Source organism: Octodon degus, unplaced genomic scaffold (genome assembly GCF_000260255.1).
Source record: "Octodon degus isolate 3935 unplaced genomic scaffold, OctDeg1.0 scaffold00282, whole genome shotgun sequence".
Lineage (NCBI taxonomy): Eukaryota > Metazoa > Chordata > Mammalia > Rodentia > Octodontidae > Octodon > Octodon degus.
The window spans coordinates 272,182-290,202 of record NW_004524858.1 but is presented as its reverse complement, the minus strand read 5'-3'; the positions used below and the strand labels follow the sequence as shown (position 1 = coordinate 290,202).

At 58.1% G+C, this 18,021-nt stretch overlaps 3 protein-coding genes across 10 annotated transcripts in view; 2 read left to right on the top strand and 1 right to left on the bottom strand.

Moving 5' to 3' along the window:
- Gatad2a (GATA zinc finger domain containing 2A) overlaps positions 1-9,724 on the top strand; it is a 96,373-nt gene extending 86,649 nt beyond the window's left edge. For 6 of the 8 annotated variants that reach the window (XM_004646831.2, XM_023707185.1, XM_023707188.1 and 3 more), the window contains 10 exons: positions 705-837; positions 921-1,052; positions 1,951-2,040; positions 2,592-2,720; positions 2,827-2,994; positions 4,098-4,377; positions 5,877-6,202; positions 6,737-6,811; positions 7,063-7,258; positions 8,388-9,724. In XM_004646831.2, coding sequence (XP_004646888.1) covers positions 705-837; positions 921-1,052; positions 1,951-2,040; positions 2,592-2,720; positions 2,827-2,994; positions 4,098-4,377; positions 5,877-6,202; positions 6,737-6,811; positions 7,063-7,258; positions 8,388-8,518 — 1,660 coding nt within the window. In that variant the 3' untranslated portion in view covers positions 8,519-9,724. The remainder of the gene's footprint in view (positions 1-704; positions 838-920; positions 1,053-1,950; positions 2,041-2,591; positions 2,721-2,826; positions 2,995-4,097; positions 4,378-5,876; positions 6,203-6,736; positions 6,812-7,062; positions 7,259-8,387) is intronic. The other 2 variants (XM_004646833.2, XM_023707190.1) reach the window with 2 other exon arrangements.
- A 3,196-nt stretch (positions 9,725-12,920) lies between these two features.
- Tssk6 (testis specific serine kinase 6) lies at positions 12,921-14,782 on the bottom strand. Its single transcript, XM_004646830.2, has one exon. It carries the CDS (start codon positions 14,123-14,125, stop codon positions 13,304-13,306), a length of 822 nt encoding a protein of 273 aa, XP_004646887.1. The 5' UTR covers positions 14,126-14,782; the 3' UTR covers positions 12,921-13,303.
- Positions 14,783-14,832: 50 nt separating this feature from the next.
- Ndufa13 (NADH:ubiquinone oxidoreductase subunit A13) overlaps positions 14,833-18,021 on the top strand; it is a 7,127-nt gene continuing 3,938 nt past the window's right edge. Inside the window, exon 1 of the mRNA XM_004646872.3 lies at positions 14,833-14,964. Within this exon, the coding sequence (XP_004646929.1) occupies positions 14,871-14,964 (94 nt within the window). The 5' untranslated portion in view covers positions 14,833-14,870. The remainder of the gene's footprint in view (positions 14,965-18,021) is intronic.

Below are 18,021 nucleotides of genomic sequence, written 5' to 3'. Positions count from 1 at the left end.
CACTTGCTATTGTTGGAGTCTGAGAAATAACGGCACGCTTAGACCCTGGACCATATCCTAACAGAAACAACAGGAAAGCCACAGGGGCCTCCTGGTCCCCTTGCACTGCTCAGCCATGGTGGGTGCTGTGGTCATTAGTGAGAAATAGCTGGCCCCCACCAGTGACCTGGGGGTGAGCGCTCTCTTCACACCAGGAACAGAAGGGCTCAGGCCACACTGGTGAGAGGGACTGAGACAGCTTTGGGGGTTGCAGGCTGTGGCTCTCACAGGGTTGGTGTAGGATGTGAGGCACCAGTCCTAAGCCAGGCAGATGGGTCGGAAGCTGTGCAGGTGTTCATGGATGTTCTCATTACTGTCAAAGCCCATCACCCCCGCTGCCACATTCTTGCCCTCCAAGGTGGCAGTGCACAGTGTGCACAGGTCCTCTGGTGCTGTGGGGGGGGCACTCCCCACATATGGTGTCCAGCACAGGTAGTGGTGGCCTCTGGTGTTAGGGCAGATGCATCCCATCACATCTAGCACTTGGAGCTGGCCATGGCCCAGGACCCGGCTGGGCCGGAGAACTGGAGTAGAGTGCATTTATCCACCCTGGGCCCCGTGCTGCCTGTGTTGAGAGGGCTGGCCTGGCACACAATCCCACCTGCCGCCAGCACAGCTCTGGCACTTAGATGCTTGCTCTGCTTACCCGTTGTCTCTGCCCATAGTGACATGAAGTCAGAGAGGAGGCCCCCTTCGCCTGACGTGATTGTGCTGTCTGACAATGAGCAGCCTTCCAGCCCACGTGTGAATGGGTTGACCAATGTGGCCCTGAAGGAGACCAGCACTGAGGCCCTCATGGTGAGTCCCTTGTGGGAGGCCCAGCACGTGGGGACGGGGCCCCTGCCAAGCGTGTGTCCAGCTCTGGTGTCTCGTTCTTGCAGAAAAGTAGTCCTGAAGAACGGGAAAGGATGATCAAGCAGCTGAAAGAAGAGCTAAGACTAGAAGAAGCAAAGCTCGTTCTGTTAAAAAAGCTTCGGCAGAGTCAGATACAAAAGGAAGCCACCACCCAGAAGGTATGTGCCACTGGCAGTCGGTGGTGGGGGAAGGCTGGTAGAGGGCAAGGCTTCTTCCGAGGCCCAGGGCAGGGCTGAGTGGGTGCCCTGAGCTGGAGGGATGGCAGAGTTTTGCGGGGAGCGCCAGGTCTGAAGCTGAACTGTACAGGGCATGAGCTGAGGGCTTCAGCCGACACAAGTATGTATGCAGTCTCTGCTGAGCCCTTGTCCAGAAGCCCTCCTGCCTGGCAGGGGGCAGTGTCCACCACCGGCTGTACCTTGGCCTCTCTACCCTGCTAGGCTGTGTGCCTGCCTCTCAGGTCCCTCAGAACACAGCCCAAGGCCCCAGCAGGAGCCCTAATGCGGCCTTACCTCCCACAGCTGAGTCCTCTCTTCTGTTGCTTTGTGCAGTCGGGAGTGTGGTGTGCGTTGACTCACGTTGGGCTGGGACCCTCTGGCTGTGGGTACAGTTCTCCTGCACACTTTTCAGTCCCCGCCTCGGCACTTGGGAAGTCAGCATGAGTGGATTGGGCAGAAGCTTTGTCCCCTTATCTGTGCAGGGCCTGTTACTATCTCTTCCTGGGGCATACGTGACTGTGAACGGAGTTCTGACGGGCTGAGGGTATGGCTCAGTGGTAGTTTGCCACTCAGGATGTGTGACGCTCTGGCTTTGCCCCAGCTCTTGCCGTCACTGGGTGTCTTACCCCTGCAGGGCAGGATGGGTCCTAGGCCAGGGATACCAAGGGTGGGTTTGCTGGAGTGCCTCTCCTGGGGCCTGTACCGGCCCAGCTACTGCCACAGAGGGACCCATTGCCAGGTTGGCAGCAGCACCTTTGAGAGCCAGGTGGGAGGCGGTGAGGCCCGTGCCAGCAGAAGTACCTGCGGGGACCTCATGCCTGTGTGTCTTCCTCTCCCACAGCCGGCAGGTTCTGCCGGGAGTGCTGTGACCACCCCTCCCCCGCTCGTACGGGGCACCCAGAGCCTTCCTGCGGGCAAGACATCACTTCAGGTCAGTGTCCCCTGTGCAGTAGCCAAGAGGCCATGGTGCTGCTTCTGGCTGCACTTAGGCAGGGTTCTAGGCTCCTGGGCAGCCCTGCCCAAAGCCAAAAACTGCTGGCGCAAGAGAGAGTTGTGCACAGGTTCCCTAGACCAGGCCACTACTTGATGTCACAGAGACGGAGCGTCTCATGACCCCTCTGCCCATCAAAGGCTGACTTCCAGTGCCCGTGTCACAGGCTGGCACCTGTGGAATCTTGTTTTCACACATCCTACCTTGCTCCTGAGAGAGCCCAGTTTTCCAGGCTCTTAGTGGTGCCTATGTTGAGAATAAATTTTTTTTTAATTTTTTTATTTATTTATTTTTTTTTTTTTTGCGGAACTGGGGATTGAACTCAAACCCTTGCACTTGCCAGGGAAGTGCTTATTCCATGGAACCATCTCCTTGGCCCCTAAATACACATTTTATCTAGATTTTCTTTTCTTTTTTCTTTTTTAAGCTAGCATTCTGCTCTTCTAAAATTCAAAAAGTCAAGTAAACATGGGCATTTGTGTCATTGCCAGACCTCTTCCCGAATGCCGGGCAGTGTCATCCCGCCACCCCTGGTCCGCGGCGGGCAGCAGGTATCCTCCAAGCTGGGACCGCAGACCAGTTCACAGGTCGTCATGCCCCCGCTTGTCAGGGGGGCCCAGGTATGCAGGGCCAGGCCACAGTAGGTGCTAGCTCCTGGGGAGGAAGGCTCCAACCTGCCCCACGACTTGTGGCCTGGCTCAGTGTCTGTTTGTCCCTGCTCCACAGCAGATCCACAATATCAGACAACATTCCAGCACAGGGCCACCTCCTCTGCTCCTGGCACCCCGCGCTTCTGTGCCCAGTGTGCAAATTCAGGGACAGAGAATCATCCAGCAGGGACTCATCCGTGTCGCCAATGTCCCCAATGCCAGTCTGCTCGTGAACATCCCACAGGTAGGGCCTGTGCCTGTGGGGGGGGGGGTACTTTAAGTCACTGGCATCTGGAAGAGTGGAGGACTCAAGCCCCTGGACATGGCAAAGGTGGGGGGCAACTATGGCTAAGGACTGGGGACCATGGCCCAAGGAGCCATGGCCCGGAGTTACCCAGGCACAGAGCCCTTCTCCTGCAGACTCAGGCCTGCAGTGTCTGTGGATATCCCCACGATGCCCGCATCTCTTAGCCTCGAGTTCTCTCTCTACATAGAGCCGCAGCAGCAGAGGGAGAGGAGGGTTGAGGTGGGCTGATAGCCAGAGCCCCGTTGACAGATGAAATTACAGGGTCTGTAGGGCCCTCTGCTGATATGCATTCTCTTGCTCTGCCTTCTTTGGCAAGGCTCCTGGTGTTGCCTTCCCCAGGTGGGAGAGGGCGCCAGACTCCCTGGGTGGCCCCTCTCTTTCCCTGCCTTTGCTAACTGGAGCCCAGGGCCAGTCCACCCTGCTGCTGGGGCACTAAGGGTGGGCAGAGGCACGCGGTGGCAGGCCTAGGGCTGGCCAGAGGGAGGAGTAAGTCTGGCCACCCAGTTGTGCCGTGAGCAGGTCCCTAGCTGGGCCCCTGTGTCCAAGGTTGGCGTGTACAATTCTTGTCCTGTTTCCAGTAGGATCCTCAACCCTGGGGTGAGAGTAGTTGAGGGGCGCATAGAGCCCACCCGGGGCCCAGGGGAGCACAGAGGAATGCAGAGCAGGTGGGTCCTGAGCTGCCCCACCACACTCAAATGAAACATGGGCATGGGCGCCCCAGCAAGGTTACTTACAGGGCATGGTGTTGGCCTTGCCCTGTAGGGTGTGCTGGCGTCTGTGGGCTCTGGGAATATAGGGACTCCTGCCTTCAAGGGTAGGGCATTTTAGGCCACTTTCCCTGTGGCCTGCTGACTCCCGGTACCTGTTGAATGTCAGCCAACTCTTGCCTTATTCTGTCTTCTGTATGTGTGCCAGGCAGGCACTCACTGCTGAGCCACAGCCCAGGCCTGTGTGTCATACAGATAGTGCTGGCCTGGACGTGGGGTGGCAGTGGGCTGAGTGGGCACACTGGATACCCTGACCAGGTTGTCTCTCTGCAGGCCACCCCAGCCTCTCTGAAGGGGACGACAGCTGCCTCCGCACAGGCCAACTCCACACCCACCAGCGTGGCCTCTGTGGTTGCTTCTGCTGAGTCCCCAGCCAGCCGGCAGGCGGCAGCCAAGCTCGCCCTGCGCAAACAGCTGGAGAAAACACTGCTGGAGATCCCCCCACCCAAGCCCCCTGCCCCGGAGATGAACTTTCTGCCCAGTGCTGCCAACAACGAGTTCATCTACCTGGTTGGCCTGGAGGAGGTGGTGCAGAACCTGCTTGAGACGCAAGGTAGGTACTAGGTACCACAGGCTCTCCCTCTGCCCACCTAGTGCGTGTAAGGCGACCTGCCATGCCCTGCCCTGCCCTGCCCTGCCCTGCCATGAAGTGAGACACAGCCCTGTGCCCAAGAGGCCCATGGCCCAGGGGGATAAGCAGCCATGGACAGCCCTGCTGGGGCTGCTCCCTTGTCTGCCTTCTTGGGGAACAGGGTCACAGTGAGCACCAGCATTGGAGACAGAGGAGGTGGGTGGCTGAGATGGCCCATGGGGACCTGCTCCCCTTTTGCAGAGGCTGAGCCCTTAGTACCTGAGCCTGAGTTCCAGATGAGGTTTGTAGCCCAGATGCCCCCAGAATCTCTCCTGAGAGTCACCTTGGGCTTGGAATAGGAGGTGGCAGAAGCGCCAGCACCCAGCAGACTCAGCCTTTGCACTGTCCAAATAGCTTCTCCCAGCCAGGCAGCACCTCCACCTGCTCACCCCTCAGGTGTGGAGACAGGCAGAGCAGGGGCCCTGAGGTGTCATAAGGTGGTCCTGGTGCATGTTGTCTTGGTGGGTGTCACTCTCCAGACTAGTGCCCCTCTTGCCCCTTACATCAGGCCTCAGGGCAGAAAGCACCTGAGAGAGGTCCCTCCACAGTTCCGGCTGTGATCTGGCCCTAGGCGGGCTCCCTCCACCTCTTCCTGGAGAGCTGGCTGTGTGCAGGGGGATGGGGGTTTGCACATGGGCAGATTGGGCAGCTGACATCCTGTCTGCTTTGTGCGACAAGGGATTCCCCCCGACCCTGCTACCTCCTGCAGGTCTGCAGAAGGCTGGACCCGGTGGGCAAGGGAGGGGACAGTCCTTAGCATCCATCCTGGCTATGCAGTTTGGTGACCAAGGGGCTCTTAAAGGCCCTGGACATGCAACCCCAGGATGGTGCCACAGCACCTCAAGAAACGACTGTGCAGCCCGGGGCTCTTCCCAGCCACCCCAGCTCAGGGCTGCCTGCTACCCACACTGCTCTCCGCCTCCGCCTGCAGCTTCAGGGCAGGGTAGTGCAGTGAGTGTGGCCCAGCGCTGGGGTTGTCCAGGGCAAGAGTACTTGGTTTGTGCTGCCCGGTCCTGTAGTGTGTAGCTCTTGGCCCTGCTGATGCCTGCTGGGTCCCTGTCTTCGCTTGCATCTGCCAGCCAGGTACCTGTTGGTACGGTGTGAGGCCAGAGTGTCAAGGGACGCCTCCGTAGTGGGTGGGACAGGACAGGAGCCGGCACTTCCAAGGTCTGGGGAGAATTGGCACATAGCTGCACAAGTGTAGCATTGGCCCACGCTGTGGGCCTTGCTGGCCTGCTGCTGCGCAGTGAGGGGGCTACGCTCATCACACCTGCTGCAGCTTGGGTCCCAGTCGCCACCAGGTGTCCCAGGCTGCTCTCGAGTTCTGTTCCACATCTCACCATGGCCTCCAGCCTGGTGCGCCAGCATGTCCCTTTCTCTTGCCTCTGCTGGGCTTGACGCTGGTGTCCTGTCCCTTGCAGCGGGCAGGATGTCAGCAGCAGCCGCTGCCGCCGCCGCCGCCGCAGCTGCTGCTGTGCTGGCCCGAGAGCCCTACATGTGCGCGCAGTGCAAGACTGACTTCACCTGCCGCTGGCGCGAGAAGGGCGGTGCCATCATGTGTGAGAACTGCATGACATCCAACCAGAAGAAGGCACTCAAGGTGGAGCACACCAGCCGCCTGAAGGCCGCCTTTGTGAAGGCGCTACAGCAGGAGCAGGAGATTGAGCAGCGCCTGCTGCAGCAGGGCCCATCACCTGCCGTGGCCAAGGCCGAGCCCGCCACCGCCCCGCACCCCGCGCTGAAGCAGGTGAGCCCCCGGCCTGCACCGCACAGTGTCCCCAGAAGGCCAGTCTGGTGTCTTGTCCCTGGTGCTCAGCTGCCTGACGACTGGCTGCACGTCTAAGTTGCACCTAATGGCGGTGCTGGGCGATGCCAACACTAATTTGCAGCTTCCTGAGCTTCTGTAGCCTTCACTCGCAGCGCCTGGCTGACAAGTGCTCGTGTGGAAAGACTTCGGAAGCCATGCTGGCAGCACACGGTGTTCAGCAGAAAGTGCTTTGGCTAAATTATGGAGAGAAGCGAGTTTCAAGTGAAGCTTTTTGTCGGTTTTTATTTTGAAGTTATCTTTTGATGCTTCTCTTTCCTACCCTCTGTAGGCCGGAAGCTGGATTTTTGGTAATTTTTGTTTCCCCAGAAGTCACTGAATATATTTTTGCACCTAAAGTTGCAGGAGAGTAGGCTGCTGTTGGGGCTGGGCCTGTCCCGCAGGGTCACCTGGGCTGCCGAGGTCACCTGGGCTGGGAGCCACACAGACACTGACCCATCTTGCCCATTTGTGCAGGTCATAAAGCCCCGGCGGAAGCTGGCGTTCCGCTCAGGAGAGGCGCGCGACTGGAGTAACGGGGCTGTGCTACAGGTCAGAACTGCGGCGCCGGGCCGGGAGCCTCCACCCAGCGCAGGCACTACCACCAGCTGTCATGCTGCCCACGTCTATCTCTCTGTCCCTCGCTGCATCCCAGTGTGACTTACCTGGTCTCCTGATTTTGGACTCTAGGGACCCGTGCGTGTGGGTGGGAAGCGGTCCGCCAGAGCAAGGAGAGGCTATGCTCCAGGCATCTCGCCACCCTGTCCCTTCCTCCCCAGTGAGCTTGCCCTCTTCCCCCGCAGGCCTCCAGCCAACTGTCCCGGGGCTCTGCTACGACGCCCCGAGGCGTCCTGCACGCATTCAGCCAGTCACCCAAACTGCAGAACGCAGCCTCAGCCACGGCCCTGGTCAGCAGGACCGGCAGACATTCCGAGCGAGCTGCAGGGACCGCCAAGGGCAGTGCTGCTGCCAGCTGGAAGAAGACGCCCCTGAGTGCAGGTGAGCACCTGCTGCCTCAAGTCCCCTCTTCACTTCCAGGACAAGAAGTGGCAGAAGGAGCCTGAACGCCCAGACTGAGCATTGCCTCCGGTGTCATCTCGCACTCCCTGCCAGAGCGCCCTACTCCCTCTGCACCCCGCGCTCATAGGCAACCCCATGCTGGAATGTAGGCTCAGTCTGTCCTGGCCCGGGGCCACTGTCTCTCCCCCAAGGAGGTGCCAGAGCAGAGCCAGGCAGTAGCTTAGAGCCCTTCCTCACGTAGGCATGGATGGGTTAGGAGTTCCTTGCTGTGTCCACTGGAAGTAAGGCTGCGGGCAGTGGGGTGGGCAGTTTGGGCTGTGGCCAGAGGCTTGCACTATGAAAGGCCTGGCCAGAGCTGGCAGCTATTGGTGCAAGCTTGGGGTTCACCCAGGTGGTGGCCTTGTTATGGGGATGCACGGTGAGGTAGGTGTATCTTGATGCAGAGGAGTGGGGCATAGTGCTGGACAGCTGCTTGGGAGGCTGGGGAGGGTGATGGCGCAAGCCCTGGCTTTCCGCAGGGGCAACATAGTAAGGTCCTGTGTTCCCTAACTGGATTGGCAGAGTGAAAAGTGACCATGTGCTTGTAAGATGGAGTTGGAGGCGAAACCTGTGGGTGGCGGTTGTCACTGAGCATGGCCTTGGTGGGGGCTGCAGAGAATGGAGTGCGGACCGTGCAGAGGCTCTATGGGGTACTGGCAGGGTGCAGTTCAAAGTCCACTCAGAACCCCAGCACTCTGGGAGACGAGGTGGGATAACCGCAGGGTCAGCCTACCTGGACGAGTCAGTAAGACCCTGTCTGAAAAGATAAAAAGGGGCTGGGACGCAGCATGCTGAAGACCCTGGCTGCTTCCTTCAGTACTACAAGCAAGCAACATCGTCTTTTCGGTGATGTGGTTTTCAGTGACTGTCGGCATCTCCCCGCCCACATCACCACAGTACACCTGTCTCTTGCTTGCAGTTCTGCGCATTGTGGCCTGTGCCATGGAGGCAGTGCCTGCCTCAGAGCCCCTGGTGGCTGCAGGTCCTCCGGGCCAGGGGCGCAGGTGCTGGCAGCACAGAGGGCTGCAGCCCTGACCCAGCCGCTGTAGCCCGTCTTGTTGTGTTGCAGGTGGGACCCTCGCGTTCGTCAGCCCCAGCCTGGCTGTGCACAAGACAGCCTCTGCCGTGGACCGCCAGCGAGAATACCTCCTTGACATGATCCCACCACGTTCCATCCCCCAGTCGGCCACGTGGAAATAGTCTGAGCCCGGCCCAGTGGAGGACATGCGCCCTCCGCCCCGCCCCGCCCACACTGGGCGCCACACTGCAGGATGCCGAGGCGCCGCGCTTGCCTGAGCAGCAGCCCTGGGCACGGTGGGGTGATAGGCCGCTCTCCTGGTGACAAGGGTCAGAACCGAGGGACCTTTCCCTGGGCTTTCTTCCTTCCTCTCTTTGCCTTTAGTTTGCCCAACACCAGCAGAAACATGGACCTCAGGGCCGGCTCAGGTCCCAGCCCTGCCGGGCCCAGTGGCACTTGGCGGCTCACTCTGGACACTGACTGCCCGGCGCCGGCCTTGGAAGCTGAGCGGGGGGCCTTGTTTCTTTATGCTTCTCCCTGTCTTAGGCTCTGAATTTTTGCTTCCCTTCCTGCCAATCTATAGGTTGAAAGTTGTGTTTGTTTTGTTTTGTTTTGTTTTAATCACCTCATGATGATGGAGTTGAGAGTAGGCCTTGCAGGCCGTGTTGTCTGGATAGGGCCCCGCGGTGCACCGCCCCCAGGTGGCTGGCCAGGCCCTGGCGGCTCATGGACACGGGGATGCCAGCCACATCCCACTGAAAGCCTCATTGCTGCTCTTTTGGGACCTCTAGAGTCCCCAGACCCACACTCAGCAGAAGAACAAACTGTAGCCAGGCCCTGCCCAGGACCCAGGATTCAGAAGTCTACAGTCATGGCCGAGCCATCTGGAAGCCAAGTGAGGGGAGGCTCCGGGGCAGGGCTGTGTGATGGAGGTTTATTTTATTAAATGTTTCCTTTCTACTCATTTCGATGGACACTCTCAAGCTGCCCCTGGAGGCGTCGTGCAGGGGCAGGGCAGGGCAGGGCAAGCTGAGCCCCAGACCTGAGGCGCTTTGGGGCACTTGAGTGTGGCCAGAACCGGTCCCCAGGCTGGGGCTGCTATCAGGGTTTGCTTTCTGACTTCTTTTTTTTTTAAGGATCAGGTCTGCTTTTAGTTTTTCTTCCCTTCCCGTTCTTCTAAAAATGGGTTCCGTGAGAAAGGCAGAGCTGTTGCGTGTGTCTGCCGCAGCTCCATGTCAGCTCGGAGGAGGGAGCGTGGCTCCCAGGTCTGCTCCAGCCTGTCTCCCTACCGATGCAATTAGGGACTTTAATTTAAAACCTTCATTCTGTAGGACGTTCTCCAAACAACTGCGACAGCCAGCGTTCTAATAAAGGCTCATTTAACCCCACGTTCACGGCGTGTGAATGTCATCAGTCTCCGGAAACAGTGACAAGTAGAGGACCTCGTTTTGGAAAACGTTCTCATTTTTTGTGCTGTGCAAGCCCCAGATTTCTGATTGTTTTGAGTCATGACTTCTTGCTGCACTGCAGGAGGAGGTGTGGAGCGTGGCTTCATCCCAAGAGCCAGGGACCCTCTCTGTTTGAGGGGGAGGGTGCTTTTACCCCGCACCCTAAAGTATGCAAATGTCTCTGCCTGAGTTTTTTCTTTCTGTGTGCCTGGCGGACAGCCCTGTCTCCTGCCTGAGCCATGGGCCTTCTGTCCCTGGTGCAGGCTTCTCCAGGCTGAGCGCCCGCCCCCTTAGCTCTATGCAGTAGCTCAGCCGAGTTGCCCGGCTCCAGCTAGCCAGACTTTTCCTCCAGGGCTCAGTGTTATCCGGGCCATCAGCTCAGGACAGGGTTGGAGACAGGGTGGCCAGCCCTGGCCCGGGTCCCACGAGCGTTCACTCCCATCAGGGACAGCATACTGTGACGTAATGTAGCTTTTTTGTTTTCTTAAGTATAGGGGGACAAGAATGTGAGATGCCTTAATCTTCCACTTCTACGTCTTGAAAGCCCTTCCTTGCTTGTGTCTTCACTCCAGTCCCTCTGCAATGTAACTTGGGTGGTGAGCCCCGGGTTGGTGACTGAGGACATTAATGCCCCTGCTGGTGACCTGGCCCAATGCCCCTGTGTGCTGGTGTGGAGCGCCCCGAGAAAGTGGGTTGTCAGCATTCAGGGGCATCACACTAGCCACAAGGTGCACCCCTCGAAGCCTAACTGCTGTCCCCAAAATTCTAGGGTCCTGGTGGTGTCCCTAGAGCCCTGGGAGGATCCAGCTCTAGTCAACAAAGTAGCAGTTGTCAGGGTCCCTGTTACCCAGGACGCAAACCCCAGGGTGGCTGGGAACTGTCTCCAAGTCAGCTGCTCAGAGGGGTGCGGCTGGTCCACTGGGAGCCCTTGCTGCTCTGGCCAGGGTGTAGGGACTGCAGTCTGATGGCATCAAGACCTCTGGTGATTGTGTCCCCTCGGGTGGGCATGGCAGGGGAGTGGGTGGCCTGGTGGTGCCTTCCTGGGCAGACATGGCCATATCACCTTGGGTTTACCTGCAGCTGAGTGGGGCTCCCCGGGACCTTAGCACGGGGACTTGAACTGAGCTTTTCCCCCCAAAGACAACATTTTTATAGTTAACAGAAGTGATAGATGGTTATGCTAGTGCAGGGTACGGGAGCTCTGAGGGGGGAGGTTGTCACTTGTATTTATTGTGACTCTAAAGCTTTGATAATGTAAAAAGATGTTTGCCACCAAATTGGAACAGAAGTTTCCATAAGCCTAGTGGCTGGCATCGGTGGCCATGCATTGTATAAATGAGGAAGTTCAGAGTTGGGACAATAAAGGAATGGACAATGTGTCGCTGTGCTTTTCTTTCTTGGCCCTGGTCTCTGGTAGTTTAGCCTCACTTTGGAGAAAGGTGGAGGCTCCATGGGTGGTGGGAGGGCTGGGGCCCATGGCACCCATCCCCACTGGCCTGGCCCTAGATGATGTGCCCACGGAGGGTATGGAGTGAGCCCTGGATGGGCTGTCCCCTTGGATGTCCTGGGGCCCTGCTGTCTCACACTGAACAGTGGGTTTCTCTGCATAAGATGGTAGCTCTGGGGGCTGGGGAAATAGCTTGGCAGTCTTAAGTGCCTGCATAGGAAGCACAAGGATCTGGGTGTGGCGTGCTGTGCCAGGGGACCCAAAACCAGACATGGTGGCGCACGCCTGTAATCCCAGCGCTGGGGAGGCTGAGACAGGAGGATCCCTAGGAGTCTGAGCAGTGTAGCAATACCCTGTACCAAGTAAAGATTTTTCTTAAATATTGTAACTTCTCCCCTGGCGCTCGGCTGAGGTTATGTTGCTTTATGGCGCCCCCACCCCCGCCCCAAAGCCCCCCATACTGGGAATCAAACGCAGCATCTTGTCACACTATAAAGTGCTTTAACACTGACCCGGATCAGATATACTCCCTAGAGCCAGAGCCACTAAACCCTTGCCTGCCCAGCACCACCTGCAGAGGGTCGCGGTGGTTGTGCTTCAGCCTCCCAAGTAGCTGGGATGCCAAACTAGACCAAGGCTGAGAGGAGAAGTGATGCCTCATGAACAATTTACACAAGGGCTGGGGGTTGAGACCGAGCACAGAAGGCCAGGAACCAGGGACCGTGTGTGGCTGGGCTTCAGGGAGGACAGAAAGTGTGGTTTCTCCTCTTTGGTTGAAAAAAGGTCGCTAGGGTGGTGTGTGCTCCCCCAAGCAGGGTGAGGTTGAAGACAGCTGCTGATACCAAACCCAGTCACAGCCCCTGCTCCCCCTGGGCTCCCCTCCTGAGAGCCCCTCCTCCCAGGCCGCCGGTGGTCCATGCCTGTAATCCCAGTGCTGGGGAAGCTGAGACTGGATCACTTCGAGTCTGAGCTGCACAGCGAGACCTTGAACCAAATACAGATTTTTAAAAAAAAAATTGTAGCTATTTTTCCTGCTGCTCGGCCTCTGTCTCTGCCTTCCGGGCTGATTCAGTAGCCAGCTGGAAGATGCCCCTCTAGCTCCACCCTCCTGTGTCTGACGCTTCCAATTCTCTTCCCTCCCGCCAGTCTACTTTCATCCGTGTCCTGCTGGATCAAGCATGGGATGCCCCCCTCACTTTAGCTCCAGGGCCAGGCACACAGCAGGAGCAAGGGAAGCCCAAGGGCTGAGAGGAAGGCAGACAGGGCTGGGGCGCCCACCCCGACCCACACCAACTGCCCAGAGCGGGTCCTCACCTGAGCAAAGGTTTTCAAACGGCCCACTTCAGCATGGTGGTTGGCCACATCCCAGCTGTCTTTGGGCACATGCCACCTGTGTGGGCCTCTGTTTCCCCACGAGTAAATACTGCAAATAGGCAGTTCCCACTGTGGTTGGGTCTCGGGTCCAGTTGCTCCCTCTCCCAGCACCCCCACGGCTCCAGGGGCAACAAAGCCCCCTTGGGGTCTGCCCCCAAGTTGGGGAGCATGGACACTCCAAGGTTAAGTGCTCCTATTACCCTTTTGAGACCTGAAGGCAGAATCGCAACCTGCCTTTCTGTGAAGTGCGAACGTTGTCCCCATCTTCCTCCGGGAAGGACCCTTTCTCCCTGCTCCATAAACAGGTGCGGCGGGTGCGAGGAAGAGCGAGTTTATTGCAGGTTCCAGTTGGAAACCTGGCACCGTAGCTGGCTAGGGAGGGCGGCCTCTGCGTGTCCGCAACGTCTCCACGCAGCCACCACGGTTGCCGAGCTGTCGCTCCTTCCCCTCAGGCGTGAGACTCCGTCTCCTGCCCCTCCGGAGCGAGAATGCACATGCGCTTTCAGCTCTCATGGAGGAACTAGGGTCCATGGGAGGGGTAGGTTGAGGAGGGGTAGGGGGTAACTGAGGCTCGGGGGGGGGGAATGAGAGCGCGCGTGCGCAGTGGCGCGCCGAGGCGCACCCGCCAGTTCCCTGGGACGCCCTCTTCCTGTCGGCGCGGGGCGGGCTGGCTCGGTGCAGCCTTGGAACCCCGGCTCCTAGCCCGAGTCCCCGGAGCGCAGCCAGCTGTTGCGCACTACCTGGCCCGCCGAGGGTCTGGCGGAGGGGCTGAACTGAAGCAGCTCGGTGATCAGGGCCTTGCAGCGCTCGGGCAGCTCGAAGCCCTCAGGGTAGAGCACGCCGCGCTTCTGTCGCCTGGGCAGGCCGGCAATGTCTGAGTCGTCAAAGGGCATGCACCCGGTGACCATGACGTAGAGCACAACGCCCATACTCCACACGTCGTACTTTTTGGGGTCGTAGGGGATGCCCAGCAGCACCTCAGGCGACGCATAAGCGGCCGAGCCGCAGTAGGTGGTGCTCAGGTCCGGGTAACCGTGTGCTTGGCGGCCGAAGCCAAAGTCGGTGAGCTTGACGCGGCGCTCGTCGGGGCTCAGCAGCACATTCTCGCACTTGAGGTCGCGGTGCACCAGGTGGTGGTCGTGCAGGTAGCGCACGGCGCCCGCGATCTGCGCAAAGAGGTCGCGCGCCTGCGCCCCGGGGATGCGCCCGTTGCGCTGCACGGCTTGCAGCAGGTCCGTGGCGGCCGCCTCCATGACGATGTACAGCTTCCCGTTGCACACCTCGATGAACTCGAAGACGTGCACGATGTGCGGGTGCCGCACGCCGCGCAGGATGGACAGCTCCCGCGGCAGGAACTTGTTGACGAAGTCCGGAGGCGCGCGTCGCCGGTCCACCACCTTGATGGCCACCGTACCCTTGTACTTCTTGGAAGTTGCTACCTTCACTTTGGAGTAGCTGCCTTCGCCGATCGTGCGGCCCAGCTTATAGCCGAGTTCGCTCAGGAGCTTGTCACCCGACATGGTGGCGCCCGGGGGCGCGCGGGGAGCAGGAGGCGGCTGCTGTCGGGGGGCGGCCGGACTCCAATTTCGGGCCTAACCCATGGCGGTCGGCACCTACACCCCCGCGCCCCCATGTGCCCACTCCACAGACCCCGCCGGCACCGCGACTTGTATCACCTGGGTAACAATTTCTGCCTTGTGAAGTGACTGGGGGCGTCACTCGGGCCGGACCCCACCCCAGGGCGCCTCCCTGGGGCCTCGCTCTTTGTGACTCGGTGGCTGCACAGTCAGTTCCTGACAAGAGGCACTAGAGAGGGCATCTGCCACACGCAGGGAGCAGAGTGGGCCCCTGGAATTGGAGTGTTTCCTCCCGAGCTCCCTCGAACTCCATGTGCCCAGCCGCTGGCCACGTGGAGCCTTCAGGTGCCCGCAGAGACCCGGCGAGGGGCGAAAACGGGAGAGGGGGGCGTAACGCGGGAAGCCGGCTTCTGGGGAGCTCCGATTTCTGACTGCTCCGCGCAACTCCCGAGGGAAGGTGGGCGGGGGCGCCATTAGTGCAAGGTCCGGAGCACGCCGGTAGGTGCCAGCGATGGCCGAGTCTCGCCGTGTCTGGAAGAACAACAAATAACGAGCACTTAGAGAGTCGGTGCCAAGTCCCGTGCAGTCTCTCCGCGGGAGACCCTCCTGCAGCTTCCGCCACACTGAGCGTGGTGGAGGCTGCGTACGTCACTTCCGCCCGGGGCCGGAAGTGCGGGGTCCTGGCGGGATGGCAGCGGCGAAGGTGAAGCAGGACATGCCCCCGCCAGGGGGCTACGGCCCCATCGACTACAAGCGGAACCTGCCGCGCCGAGGACTGTCGGGTCAGTGTCACCATGCGCAGCGTTATCATTGTCCGGGCCCTTGGTGCGCTGCGGCGGGGGGGGGGGGGCAGCTGGGCTGAGGGTTTGTGCACCAGCTGCGGGGGGGGGGGGGAGCCGGCGCTGCGAGCAGTCCTCAGTTTACCCGAAGTTGTAACCAGAGGCACAACTGGGCTTTAGTACCGATGGTAGCAGCCGAGTAGCGACAGCTGAGGCCTCTGCTTCCTTCAGCGCGGGAGATCGGGCCCGTTGACTGTTCCCGTTTTACAGTGGATTAAACACAGGCCGCATAGCCCCAGTCCTGGGCCACCCCTGAATTTCACAGAGAAGGAAGCCGGGGCTGCTATGGTCCCGGGTCACCCAAGGCAGGCTGGGACCCGAACCCAGAGGGACTGTCCAAGCTGCAGGGTCTGCCTCACAGTACCACTACCCACCCCACCCCCACATGCCCAGGAAACTTTATTAATTTTTGAAACATTTTAAGTAACACTTAAGTTTCATTGTTGATGGGCAGGCGAGATAGCTCAGCGGACTAAGCATCTGCTTAGGCAAGCGCAGCGACCCGAGTCCAGGCACCCCGAGTTAGAGTCCAGGCACCATATGCCGCTCCAGCCCGCTCCCAGGCGCACGGGGCTGGCCACTGAGACCAGACCCTGTACCAAATGCATGAAAATAAATAAATAAGTTTAATTGTTGAGTTTATCACAGGATAATAGAAAAAGAGATTAGTCATTAGTCTCCAGAGTTCCCCAGTCTTTTTTTTTTTTTTTTTTTTTTGGCGGAACCGGGGATTGAACTCAGGTCCTTGCGCTTGTCAGGGAAGTGCTTATTCCACCAAGCCATCATTCCGGACCCCAGTCTCCAGAGTTAACGGAAGTTCGAAAATGTAAATACAGTTTAACATGGGTGTAGTGGCCCATAACTGTGACTCCAGCATTCCAGAGGCTGAGGCAGGAGGATTGCCACAAATTCAAGTTCAGCCTAGGGCCTTGTAGATAGTGAGTTCAAGGCTAGCCTGAACTACACAATGAGACCATGTGTCTGAAAAAAGATGTGTGCATACTGTAATTCATTGAACTTTACATTTAAAGACTGTTCTGTGCTCGGCATGGTGATACACGCCTGTAATCCCAGGAGTCCCGGGGAGGCTGAGGCAGGAGGATGGTTAAAGACCAAGGCCGGGGCTGGGGAGGTGGCTCAGTAGAATAAGTGCTTCCCTGGCAAGCCCAAGGACCCGAGTTCAATCCCCGGTTCCCCAAAAAAAAAAAAAAAAAAAAAAGATCAAGGCCAGCCTGGGTTACACAAAGAGATTCTGTTTCAAAAAAACCAACCAGAAATACTCTGTGCATGTTATGCAAAGTATGTTTTAAATAAAAGACAGAGTGAAGAGCTGGGCTTGGTGCCCCACACCTCTCATCCTCAGCTTGGGAGGCTGAGGCCGGAGGCTTGCTATTAGAGGCCGTGGACCATTCAACAGCCACGTACTGAACCTGGTGATCACAGACCGAGCCCCCACAGGGGGGACTTCTCTGTCCTCTGCAGTGCCCTAAGGACATGTGAGTAGGAGACTGCTGAGAAGGGCAGCACCTGGCACAGCAGGAGGCACCACAGGGTCAAGAACTAGAGGGGCTGGGGAGATGGCTCAGTAGAATAAGCGCTTGCCTGGCAAGCGCAAGGGCCTGAGTTCAATCCCTGGTTCCGCCAAAAAAAAAAAAAAAGAACTAGCGAGATGGACAGAGTACAAGGCGCATGTTAAAAATAGCACCCTATGCCATGCCAGCCCTGTCCCTGGGGTGCATTGAGGCTGCAATTGAGACCAGGCGTGGTGGTGCACGCCTATAATCCCAGCTCTTGAGAGGCTGTAAACAGGTGGATCACTCAAGTCTGATCTAGTAGTGAGACCCTGAACACCCTGCAGACCCTTCCCTAAAATACAAAAAAACCCAAAAAACAAAAAACACCCTAATTGGATGTGGTGGCTCACACCTGTAACCCTAGCAAGAAGGGAAGCAGAAGCAAAAGGGCTACAAGGGAGCCCAGCCTGGGCAACCTAGAAGGCCCTACCTCAAAACAGAATTTTAAAAAGCCCAGCATAGTGGTGCATACCTGTCAGCCCAGCACTCGGGAGGCTGAGGCAGGAAGATGCAAGAAGTTCAAGGCCAGCCTTGGCTACCAAGTGAGTTTAGCCTTTATGACCTAGTGAGACCCTGTCCTAAAGGGGGAAAGAGGCTGGGGGTTCACCCACCAGTCCCTCAAGAGGGAAAAACAGCAAGAGTGCTGAATCCTGTTGCTCAGGAGCCCCCAAGGGGACCTCTTCCCGATGGCCTGGCACACCCAGCACCCTGAGAGGGCTCGTAGCCTCAGGTCACACTGTATTCCTCAGTTCCAAACTTACCATGCAGCCTGCTGTTGCATGGCCCGGTGCTGTGGGTGTAGTGGTGCACCCCTCAAATCTCAGCACTTGGGAGGCTAAGGCAGGAGGATCATCATGAGTTTGAGGCCAGCTTGGGCTACATAGTGAGCTCAAGGTCAGCCTGAAAGGTATAGTGAGACCTGTCTCCAAAAAAAAAGAGGGGGGCCGGGGAGATGGCTCAGTGGAATAAGTGCTTCCCTGGCAAGCACAAGGGCCTGAGTTCAATCCCCAGTTCCGAAAAAAAAAAAAAATCATTTGCTTTTTTTTTTTGTTGGAACCGAACATTTTACTTTTGGAAATGGTTGTCCTGGAACTGAGACCCTTTGGCTTTGAAATCCTTATTTTTTTTATTTTTTGTAGTGCTGGAATGGAATGCAGGGCTTATATAAACTAAGGCAGGTGCTCCCCCACTCATTTATACCCTCATTCCTGTCTACTTTTCCTGTCTGTTTTATTTTTTGAGACTGGGTCTTACCATGTGGTCCATGTGGCCTCATGTTTATAGGGATCCTCCTACCTCGGCCTCCCAAGTGCAGTGTAACCGCGGTCCCTGTGCTTTGCTGAGCTTGTTCTAAGTAGGTGCTTTAGACCACTGAGCCATCTTACCAACCCCCACACACAGCTCTTTTTTTTTTTTTTTTTTTTGT

Bases quoted from the DNA above. Each gene is read 5' to 3' on its own strand.
- Tssk6 (XM_004646830.2), bottom strand. From the start codon at position 14,125: ATGTCGGGTGACAAGCTCCTGAGCGAACTCGGCTATAAGCTGGGCCGC.